Source organism: Mytilus galloprovincialis, chromosome 11 (assembly GCF_965363235.1).
Source record: "Mytilus galloprovincialis chromosome 11, xbMytGall1.hap1.1, whole genome shotgun sequence".
Taxonomy (NCBI): Eukaryota; Metazoa; Mollusca; class Bivalvia; order Mytilida; family Mytilidae; genus Mytilus; species Mytilus galloprovincialis.
This window is the reverse complement of record NC_134848.1, coordinates 52,982,589-52,994,856: the sequence shown is the minus strand read 5'-3', so window position 1 is coordinate 52,994,856 and position 12,268 is coordinate 52,982,589. Positions and strand designations below refer to the sequence as shown.

At 35.5% G+C, this 12,268-nt stretch overlaps 1 protein-coding gene across 1 annotated transcript; it reads left to right on the top strand.

Annotated features, from left to right (window-relative positions):
- Nucleotides 1-8,233: 8,233 nt before the first annotated feature.
- On the top strand, nucleotides 8,234-11,143 carry LOC143052367 (uncharacterized). Its single transcript, XM_076225376.1, has one exon. The coding sequence runs from the start codon at nucleotides 8,789-8,791 to the stop codon at nucleotides 9,860-9,862; it is 1,074 nt and encodes a 357-aa protein (XP_076081491.1). The 5' UTR covers nucleotides 8,234-8,788; the 3' UTR covers nucleotides 9,863-11,143.
- Nucleotides 11,144-12,268: the final 1,125 nt, after the last annotated feature.

Genomic DNA, 12,268 nt, shown 5'->3' with positions numbered 1-12,268 from the left:
ACACAGCCATTAACAACTATAGGTCACTGTACGGCCTTCAACAATGAGCAAAGCCCATAATGCATAGTAAGCTATAAAATACCCCGAAATGATGTATATTTGAGATAAACCTTGAAATTGTGATTAATGTGGTAGGATGTTTAGTGTGAGTTGTAATTTGTATATATATATAGATAGACACCTAATAAAATTGAGAATGGAAATGGGGAGTATCAAAGCAGAAGGTCACAAACATGTCTTCAATGCAGCGAGAAATTTCCGCACTCGTAGGCGTCCTTCAACTGGCCCTTTAACAAATATATACACTAGTTCGGTGATAACGAACACCATACTAAACTCCAAATTGTACACAAGAAACTAAAATTAAAAATAATACAAGAATAACAAAGGCCAGAGGCTCCTGACTTGGGACAGGCCTAAGAACACATACTCGTTTAAACCTCAAATTCTCACTTATTTTGAGTTATATTTTGTGTATCTGTTCTTTGCTAGCCAACGTCTACATGTACATGTTTGTTAGTATGATCGAATCTGACCTTATTTCGTTATAAGTTGTCAAGGTTACTATTACATGATAAGGTACCATAAGAAGTAGGTCAACTACATGTGGTGTATTGAATGATTCAATTTGTAATGGGTGCATGTGTTTTGGTCTGTATTTGATTTCCATGCATAAGCAATAGATCAGATTGACCTGATTTCTAGCTTCTAAGTCATTAAGTCTATGGTGGAGAGTTGTATTTGCTAGCTTCTAAGTCATTAAGTCTTTGGTGGAGAGTTGTATTTGCCAGCTTCTAAGTCATTAAGTCTTTGGTGGAGAGTTGTATTTGCTAGCTTATAAGTCATTAAGTCTATGGTGGAGAGTTGTATTTGGTAGCTTCTAAGTCATTAAGTGTATGGTGGAGAGTTGTATTTGCTAGCTTCTAAGTCATTAAGTCTATGGTGGAGAGTTGTATTTGCTAGCTTGTAAGTCATTAAGTGTATGGTGGAGAGTTGTATTTGCCAGTTTCTAAGTCATTAAGTGTATGGTGGAGAGTTGTATTTGCTAGCTTCTAAGTCATTAAGTCTATGGTGGAGAGTTGTATTTGCCAGCTTCTAAGTCATTAAGTCTATGGTGGAGAGTTGTATTTGCTAGCTTCTAAGTCATTAAGTCTTTGGTGGAGAGTTGTATTTGCTAGCTTCTAAGTCATTAAGTCTATGGTGGAGAGTTGTATTTGCTAGCTTGTAAGTCATTAAGTCTATGGTGGAGAGTTGTTTTTGCTAGCTTGTAAGTCATTAAGTCTATGGTGGAGAGTTGTATTTGCTAGCTTCTAAGTCATTAAGTCTTTGGTGGAGAGTTGTATTTGCTAGCTTGTAAGTCATTAAGTCTATGGTGGAGAGTTGTATTTGCTAGCTTCTAAGTCATTAAGTCTATGACGGAAAGTTGTATTTGCCAGCTTCTAAGTCATTAAGTCTATGGTGGAGAGTTGTATTTGCCAGCTTCTAAGTCATTAAGTCTATGGTGGAGAGTTGTATTTGCTAGCTTCTAAGTCATTAAGTCTTTGGTGGAGAGTTGTATTTGCTAGCTTCTAAGTCATTAAGTCTATGGTGGAGAGTTGTATTTGCTAGCTTGTAAGTCATTAAGTCTATGGTGGAGAGTTGTTTTTGCTAGCTTGTAAGTCATGAAGTCTATGGTGGAGAGTTGTATTTGCCAGCTTCTAAGTCAGTAAGTCTATGGTGGAGAGTTGTATTTGCCAGTTTCTAAGTCATTAAGTGTATGGTGGAGAGTTGTATTTGCCAGTTTCTAAGTCATTAAGTGTATGGTGGAGAGTTGTATTTGCTAGCTTGTAAGTCATTAAGTCTATGGTGGAGAGTTGTATTTGCCAGCTTCTAAGTCAGTAAGTCTATGGTGGAGAGTTGTATTTGCCAGTTTCTAAGTCATTACGTCTTTGGTGGAGAGTTGTATTTGCTAGCTTCTAAGTCATTAAGTGTATGGTGGAGAGTTGTATTTGCTAGCTTCTAAGTCATTAAGTCTATGGTGGAGAGTTGTATTTGCTAGCTTCTAAGTCATTAAGTCTATGGTGGAGAGTTGTTTTTGCTAGCTTCTAAGTCATTAAGTCTTTGGTGGAGAGTTGTATTTGCCAGCTTCTAAGTCATAAAGTCTATGGTGGAGAGTACATCTGTCCTTCTATTATAATTGTTTATAAAAACAAACTTTCAATAAGGGTTCTACATGCAGTGATATCAAGCCCCAAGCTTTCATTAAATACCAAACCTACCCATTGGCTAATAATCCACCTTCTGACAAAGATATTGCAGCTTCTCGTAGGAACTATTTTATTTGAAATATGTACTGCTTTCTTGGAAAGAAGAATGTTCTTTCCGACCGGGCCCGAATAATTGGTTCTATGCAGGTGCCACACGTGGAGGAGGAGCATCTGAGATAACCCCTGGTTTTTGGTGTGGTTCGTGTTGTTTATTCTTTAGTTTTCTATGATGTATCATGTGTACTATAGTTGTTTGTCTGTTTGTCTTTTTAATTTCTAGTCATGGCGTTGTCAGTTTATTTTTGATTTATAAGTTTGACTGTCCCTCTGGTATCTTTCGTCCCTCTTTTCTATATCTAAAACAACTACTGTTAAGTACCACACTGTGATAAATGTTCCAATGGGGAAAATAAGTGAGAACGTAACTGTAACATGCAGATACATACATATATGTAAAGCGTGTTACACAAAAAACAACAATTACAGTTAGTGGTGATTTACAGAGAGGTGCCTGCAGTCTGCAGATTTTAGTCTTAAATTTGTTTGCTTTTAATTGTAGAGTTGAACAAGGACACAATTACTGAAGTTGGACCTTATTGAGCATGTTTAAAGAATGAATGTCTTGGAGGACTAATTGACAAATTGTTGAAGTTTCAGTTAAGGCAGTAATTAACAAAAAAGTATAACAACACAAACAGACGATACACACGATAAACCTCATGACTGTGATGTATGTGGTAAAGGTTTTAATCAGCTTGGTAATTTACACAGCCACAAGAGAATACATACAGGGAAAAAAACTCATGTCTGTGATGTATGTGGTAAAGGGTTTAGTCGGCTTGGTAGTTTAAAGACTCACAAGAGAACACATAAAGGTGAAAAACCTTACGACTGTGGTGTATGTGGTAAAGGGTTTAGTCAGTCGGATAGTTTAAAGAATCACATGAGAAGACGTACGGACGATAAACCTCATGTCTGTGGTGTATGTGGTAAAGGCTTTAGTCAGCGTCCTTATTTAAAGATTCACATGAGGACACATACAGGTGAAAAACCTCATGCCTGTGGTATATTTGATAAAGGTTTTAGTCGGCGTCCTTATTTACAGATTTACATGAGAATACATACAGGTGAAAAACCTCATCACTGTGGTGTATGAGGTAAGGGTTCAGTCAGTCTTGTAGTTTAAAGAATCACATAAGATCGCATACAGGTGATAAACCTTATATCTGCGATGTATGTGGTAAACGATTCACTCGTCTTTGAAAACACATACGGACGATAAACCTCATATCTGTGTTGTATGTGGTAGAGGCTTTAGTCAGTATTTGTATTTATAGACACAAAAAAACACCTCACGACTGTGCCGTATGTGGAAAATACTTTAGTCAGCAGGGAAGTTTACTGAATCACATGTAAACACATACGGACGATAAACCCCATGGCTGCAGTGTATATGTAAATAGTGTATTAGTCTTCATTATTTTCATTTTTTACAGACACACATGAAAATACATTTAGGTGATAAACCTCATAACTGTGGCGTATGTGGCAAAAAGTTTAGTCGTCTTTGTAATTTACAGATACACATGAGAACACATACTGGTGATTACCCTCATGAATGTGGTGTATGCGGTAAAGGATTTGGTCGGCTTGAACATTTACAGAATCACACAAAAACACATAGTGGCGGTAAACCTCATATTGGTGATAAACTTGAGAATGATGTATGCGTTAAAAAATTTAGTAAGCTTAGTATTTTAAAGGATCACATGAGAACACATACAGGCGATACACCTCATATCGGCGATGTAAGTGAGTAAGGGTTTAGCCCATTTGGTAATTCACAGATTGATATGAGAACTCATACCTATTGTAAACTCTGTTCTCATATACATGTATGGTAAAGAATGTATGCATCTTATAGGTTTGCAGAACCACGAAAATACATACAGGTGATACACCTTATGTTTGTGATGTATGCAGTAAAGGAGTTACCCATCTAGGTAGTTAAAACTTTCACATGAGAACACACACAGTCGATAAATCTCATGACTGTGATGTTGGTGGTAAAAGGTTTAGTTATCTTAGAAATGTACAGAGACACATGAGAACACATACAGGAGTAAAATCTCATTACAGTGATGTTGGTGGTAAAAGTTGGATGAGAACACACACAGGAGATAAATCTCATTACTGTGATGTTGGTGGTAAAAGTTTTTAATTTACTAGTTGTCTTAGAAATGTACAGAGACTCATGAGAACACATATAGGTCATACATCTTATTACTGTGCTGTTGATGGTAAAAGATTTTTAAGATTTTCGAATTTTCATTTCGGGGACTTTTTTGAATGACTAACATGCGGTATGGGTTTTGCTCATTATTAAAGGTCGTACAGCGATCTATAGTTGTTAATTTCTGTGTTATTTGGTCTCTTGTTGATAGTTGTCTCATTGGCAATCATACCACATCTTTTTTTTTATATTTACGGTCAGGGACACATGTTTCATGTTTGTTCAGAACTACAATTCACGTTCACGAGGACATGTTACAGGTTTGTTCTGGTCTACACTTTAGGCGCAGTGACACATGTTTTTAATATATTTGTCCCTGAATATATTTTACATTCAGGGGCGCATATTATATGCTTGTTAAGTACTATAATTTTACATTCAGGGGCGAATACTTCATGTTTGTTAAGTACTATCATTTTACATTCAGGGGCACATATTTCATGTTTGTTAAGTACTATGATTTACGTTCACAGAGACATGTTACAGGTTTGTTCGTGTCTACACTTTAGGTTCAGTGGCATATGTTTCATATTTGTTCAAGACGATGCTTAACGTTCTGTGAGACGCGTTCTACGTTTGTTCTGTAGTATACCTATCGTTCACGGGCACATATTACAAGTGTTTGTTAGGACGATACTTTACATTCAGTGGCACATAGTTTATGTACGTTCACGACCATACTTAATTTTCAGTGGCACATGTTTCATCAAGACGATCCTTCACATTTGGTGACACGTCTTTCGTGTATGATCATGACTATACTTTACGTTCAGTGGTACTTGTTTCATGTTTGCTATCATGTATCACTGTAGATGACCAACATAAAATAAGAAGATGTGGTATGAATCATTGCCAATGAGACACTTCGTCCGTAGAGACCGAATGACGCCGGTAGAAGTTAGCAACAACAGGTCAACGTACGGCCTTCAACAATTTTTATAATACCAATTTCCCATAGCAAGCTATACAAGGCCCCGGAATGACAAATGGTTATTCAAGCGATAATTCTAACGACAAAAGTGCACACGCTGAAATGTCTCGCCTGCATGCTTTACAAACAATTTGTTTTGTTGAAAGTGTTGAAGGTAGAGAGATAAAGTTGTGTTTAATACATGCAGATTCATATCAACTTAACATTATAGATTACAATTAAGCAGCAGTATCCCTCCGTCTACAGATGAGTGGGCCGATTACACGAAAACGGCGATTTAAACAGGTGTCGTCTGTAGAAAGAAAGAAAACCATGATAACGTTAGTTTCTTTCCCTCGACTCATATTCTCCTTGCAAAAACCATGATAAAAAAGTAAGTTTATTCAAATTCATATATTAAAATGGATGAAGTACATTCATATCTTTATCGACATTGCGTAATCCAAGGCTATAACATACCATGACATTTATGTATAACATATAACAAATAATGTAAATAAAACAATGCCTAAATCAAAATGTATAAAATTTACAATATTACAGTTTCTACAAATCATCCAATATGTTGTTTTTGTGAATATGTTTTTGTTCAACCAATCTCTGCGAATCACATTTGAAGTTGTAATATGATTTCATTACCGGCCATGAGGGAGCCATCATTTGATTTTTATAAGGGGAGCTTGGATGAAATTTGAAAAAAGGCAGGACAGGAGTTTTGAGCAACTTGACAAAAAAAATGGCAGGATGACAATTTATGTAAATGAAGTCAGGATAAACCCCATTTCCATGTAACAGTAGCCATTGCCTAAAAGTTCAATGCATTTGTTATTACCAATGAGGGAGCATCTCAAAGTTGTATCCCAACTTCGTTTATTTTTACACCTGCTCAGGTAAGTCTGTAGAGTAGTTTTTGAGGTGAGAATACGGCCATATTTGTCCATTTGTTATGATGAACCTTAACTACTTACCTGGATATTTACAGGCATTTTTTCCCAGCAAAAATAAATGAACAAACTAGCTTCATTTGATACGTTCCACTTTTTAACACAGTTTAAAGCACCTATTGTTTACAGGTGTCTATTGCCCATCTGGGCAAATTTCCGCTAATTTTCAAAGTCCCAACCCTACGTTTCCGCCAATTTAAAGTATACGTTTCCGCAATTTGTATTTATTTCTTTTCCGGAAATTTACCTGGTAAATTATAAAAATGGAATATATATTTAAGATAAATTATTTATTTTATTTCTTTAATAAAGAAAAGATTCTGATCTTATATCAGTTCTATACACTATACTATATACAGCTAGTTGACTTTTGTCAACGAATGGTGCCGAGTCTTTTCATGCCCACCTGAGCGAGCAGTTTTACGCTAGCCATTCTAACATTTTTTTCTTCTTATTCGATGTGTTATTGGATCTTCAAACAACATCAAACATAACTTAGATGAGAACTCTAACTTACTGTAAAGGTATTTCTTAATTATTTGCGGAAAAGTAATAAAAAAAAATTCCGGAATAGTTATTTTTCTCCGGAAAAGTAAGATATTTATTTGCTGAAACGTAAACCTGTTTTCCGGAAACGTCATATTTTTTCCCCCGGAAAAGTAATGTCTATTTGCGGAAACGTAAAACGTTGGTCCACCTATTGTCCATTTAAATCAATTTTACTCACAACATCGATAATATGAGGGGAACTTCTCAAACGTTTTTCTAACTTAGTTTATGTTTGCACCTTCCTCAGGAATGAAAACAAAATGAATAGAAAAATCCAGAAAAGTTTATAATTTTCTGAACCATAAAATGCATTTTAAAAATTTAATTATATAGGTCCCTTCATGCCGTAAAACTTTCACAGGTTTTTTCTGTACTCAGAGTATAATTTTTTTGGTGTAAATACGTCCAGTTCGGCTAAAATGTTACGATGAACCTTAATGACAATGATCATCCTTGAAGGACGTATGTTAGTAATACGTCCATGCAATGATGATTGAATGATATTCATATACTATCAAACAGTGAGAGGGCGTAGGAGGGGGTCCTGATTCCGAAATCCCGGGCTTTAAAACACGAGAAATCCCGAGGTCCGGAATTAAAATAATTTTAAATCCCGACATCCCGAAATTCGAAAAAAAAATTCCCGGATCCCGAAAGGGTCAATCCCGAAAACAGTCTATCCTGTGTACGGCACTGGCTACGGTTAAATGGAAATGTAACAATGATAAAAAAAAGTTGTGGTGTTATTACGCTAAATTTATTTTAAATCTTCTACAAAATGTACATAGTTTTGTTGCTTATTTTTTTTTTTTTCGCTTACAAAAACGAATTAAGGATGATATATTGTACGATAATATCCACCATATCAATTGATATCAGCACATGCATCTCAATTTGTGGACTGATTTGGGGTCCCTAGTTCATGGTTCAGTGACTTCGAATTAATAAGCAATAAAGCTATTAATCAGATTAACTTTTTCTTAAAAAAAAAGTTGAACAACCCAAATCAAATGGCTGAAAACAACCGAAGGCCACCAATCATGCCAATGAGTCTTTAACACAGGTAGAAAAATCTCGCACCCAGAGTTGGCATTAGCCGCCCCCTATCCAAACATACAGATACATTAATGTGAAGTATACCAAAACAACATATAAACAGTTTATATAGAAGGTGGGGTGGGGGTGGGGGGTCTTTATGTGTCATTTTCAGAAAGGTTTCAAAACGTTTTGGTCACTAGTCTTAGATTTGTTTGCTTCTTCCTTACAGTTTTAGAGTCGAACAAGAACACAATTACTGGAGATAACCTTATTAAAAAGATGAATTTGTTGACAGATGATTACGTGCGAAATGGTACGTACCGTACAGAGACACAGGCTGGTGATAAATGGTACCGTACAGAGACACATTAAACACAGGCTGGTGATAAATGGTACCGTATAGATACACATTAAGCACACGCTGGCGTTAAATGGTACTGTATAGAGACACACGAAACACTGATTGGTGATAAACGTCATTTGATTTTGCCAGATAATTTGTCGAGGTGGTACCTTAAAGAGACCTTAATAAGCCTCTTTGAGAAAACAGACTCATGAAAAATATGATGTTTGAGCTAGCGAATTAAGTCAAGATAGTTAATTAAAGGGACACATGACAAAACGTACTGGTGAAATGGTGTAAAATTAAATTTTGTGATATTTATGTACTTGTGGCAGTAATCGGAAGAGACACACGACTGAAGTTATATGTATGGTTGTAGGTTCAGTTAAGCTAGTATTAAAATATAAAAAAGTATGACATCACAGTATTAAAATATAAAAAAGTATGACATCACAAACAGACGATACACACGATAAACCTCATGTCTGTGGTGTATGTGGTAGAGGTTTTAGTCGGTCGGGTTCTTTGACGAATCACATGAGAACACATACGGACAATAAACACCATGACTGTGATGTATGTGGTAAAACCTTTAGTCAGCGTGGTTATTTACGGATTCACAAAAGAATACATACCGGCGAAAGACCACATGACTGTGAAGTATGTGGTAAAGAGTTTAGTCAGTCGGGTACTTTAAAGAATCACATGATAACACATACAGGTGATAAACCTCATAACTGTAACGTATGTGGTAAAAGGTTTAGTCGTCTTGGTAATTTACAGGCACACATGAGAACACATACCGGTGATAAACCTCTTGCATGTGGTGTATGTGGTAAAAGTTTTAGTCAGCGTCGTTATTTACAGAGACACATGAAAACTCATACGGGCGATAAACCTCAAGGCTGCAGTGTATGTGGTAAAAAATTTATTCATCTTCATAATTTACAGACGCACATGAGAACACATACAGGTGAAAAACCTCATTGTTGTGGTGTATGTGGTAAAAGGTTTAGTCAGACTGGTAGTTTAAAGAAACACATGACAACACATTCAGGTGATAACCCTCATACATGTATCTGTGATATATGTGGTAAAGACTTCAGTCGGCTGGATAATTTAAAGACTCACATGAAAACACATATGGACGATAAACCTCATGACTGCAGTGTATGTGGTAAAAAGTGTATTCATCTTCATAATTTACATACGCACATGAGAACACATACGGGTGATAAACCTCATGACTGTGATGTTTGTGGTAAAGAGTTTAGTCAGCTTCGTTATTTGCAGATTCACATGAGAATACATACAGGTGATGGACATCATGACTGTGAGGTATGTGATAAAAAGTTTAGTCGTCATGGTAATTTACAGACACACATGAGAATACATACCGGTGATAAACCTCATGAATGCGGTGTATGCGGTAAAAGATTTAATCGCACTGATCATTTACAGAGACATACAAAAACACATAACGGCAATAAACATCATATCGAAGATGTCAATGGTTAAGGATTTGATCAACTTGGTAATTTACAGATTTACATGAGAATTCATACTGATGGTAAATCTCGTGACTGTGAAACTTGTATATTGTTAAGAATTGATGCTTTAATATACAGAAACATGAAAATACACACATGCGATACACCATATGTTTCTGATGTATGCGGTAATTGAGTAGAGCATCTTAGTAATTGATATATGCACATGAGAACATATATAGTCGATAAATTTCATTACAGCAATGTTGAATGGTGGTAAAAGTTTTAGTTACCATAGAAATGTACAGAGACACATGAGAACACATTTAGGAGATAATCCCATTACTGTGATGTTGGTGGTAAAAGTTTTAGTTATATCGACAATGTGCAATTACACCTAAGAACACATATAGGAGATGCATATCATTACTGTGTTGTTGGAAGAAAAGTTTTAGTTATCTTAGAGATGTACAGAGACACATGAGAACACATATAGGAAAAAAATCTCACGACTGTGATGTTGGTGGTAAAAGTTAGTTATATCGACAATGTGCAGAGACACATAAGAACGCATATAGAAGATACATATCATTACTGTGTTGTTGGAAGAAAAATTTTAGTTATCTTAGAAATTTACAGAGACACATGAAAACACATACAGTTGATAAATCTCATTACTGTGATGTTAGTGGTAAAGGTTTAAGTTATCTTAGAAATGAACAAAGACACATGAGAACCCATTTAGGATATAAATCATATTACTGTGTTGGTGGTAAAAGTTTCATTTATGTTGAAAATGTGCAAAGGCACATGAGAACACATACTGCGATTTTGGAAGTGAAGGTTTTAGTTGTATTAAAAATATGCAGACACATATGAGAACACATACATGAGATGCATCTCATTAAGTACTGTGATGTTGGTTATAAAGGTTTTAGTTCTATTAAAAATGTGCAGACACATGAGAACACATACATGAGGTGCATCTCATTAAGTACTGTGATGTTGTTTATAAAGGTTTTAGTTCTATTAAAAATGTGCAGAGACACATGAGAACACATAAATGAGATACATCTTTTTTTATTTGGTAAAGGTTTTAATCGGCTTAGCAATCTACAGAAAAACATCCCAAGACATGCATACATGGTATACAACTTGTAAAACAACAGGAATGTAATGTATGTGTTGCAGAATTAATTTGAATTTGTGACTTAAAAAGACACTATAAAATACAAAATTGGATAAAACTTGTTAAAAGGATTTTTGTATTGAAGAGTTTATTTGAATTAATATAGTAAAAATTGTTAAATGATTGTGTAAATGTTTGAAGATACATGTTAGTGTAAATGCTCTTTTGTTCCGACGTTTGAAAGTTCCGGGCGGATAAAAACTAACTAGCCGAAAAGTTCCGGAGGAACTTTCTTTACTAGTTACTTTGTTCTTCCTCTGGTTTAAAAGTTCCACCGGAACAAAGTGACTAGTTGAAATGTTCCAACGGAACATATCAACTAGTTAGAAAGTTCCTTTTTGCCAAATTAGTCAAAACCGGAACTAACAAACTAGCTCAAAAGTGCCAACGGAACTAATCAACCAGTCACAAAGTTCCATTTTGAGAATTGATGCAAAGTAAATGCGCAACATATTATGTCTGGACCTTTCAAAGGGGAACCAAGACAGTCACACTGATCACAAAAGTCAAAAGAAACTTATCAACTAGTCACAAAGTTCTTCTTTGGCAAATTAGTCAAAACCGGAACTAATAAACTAGCCTAAAAGTTCCGCCCCATGTGGGTTCTATTTAACTAACAACGTTGTTCCGGGACTTTTCAACAAGCTACTTTTTCCGGAACTTTTCGACTGCACTCGGAATAAAACAACTAGTTGGAAAGTTCAATCGGAACGAAATAACTAGTTGAAAAGTTCCGCAGGAGCAAAGTAACCAACGGAACATAGTGGCTGTTCCATATATATAATTCGTTTTTTGAGCTAAACCTTGAAATATTTATTAATATGGTGGGATGTTTAGTGCAAGTTGTAATTTATATATATATATATATATAAGTACGTCTGAGTCAGTGACAACTCTACAACAGATTTATCCATCGGATTGCCATCAATGATGGTGATACATGGCTGTGTACATATATATATATATATAGACACCTAAGAACACATACTGGCGGAAACCTTGTAACTCACTTATTTTGAGTAATAGGACACCGATATTTTGCTTATAATGGGTTCTTTGCTAGCCAACGTCTATACATGTATGTACAAAAAAAGTCATGTTCATTCGTATGAGTTGGTCTGACCTTATTTCATGATCAGTGGTCAAGGTTACTATTACATGATAAGGTTCGTTTCTCATATACCATTTATAAGAAGTAGGTCAACTACATGTGGTGTATTGAATGATTCAATTTGTAATGGGTGC

Coding starts and splice junctions, on each gene's coding strand:
- LOC143052367 (XM_076225376.1), top strand. CDS start 8,789: ATGACATCACAAACAGACGATACACACGATAAACCTCATGTCTGTGGT.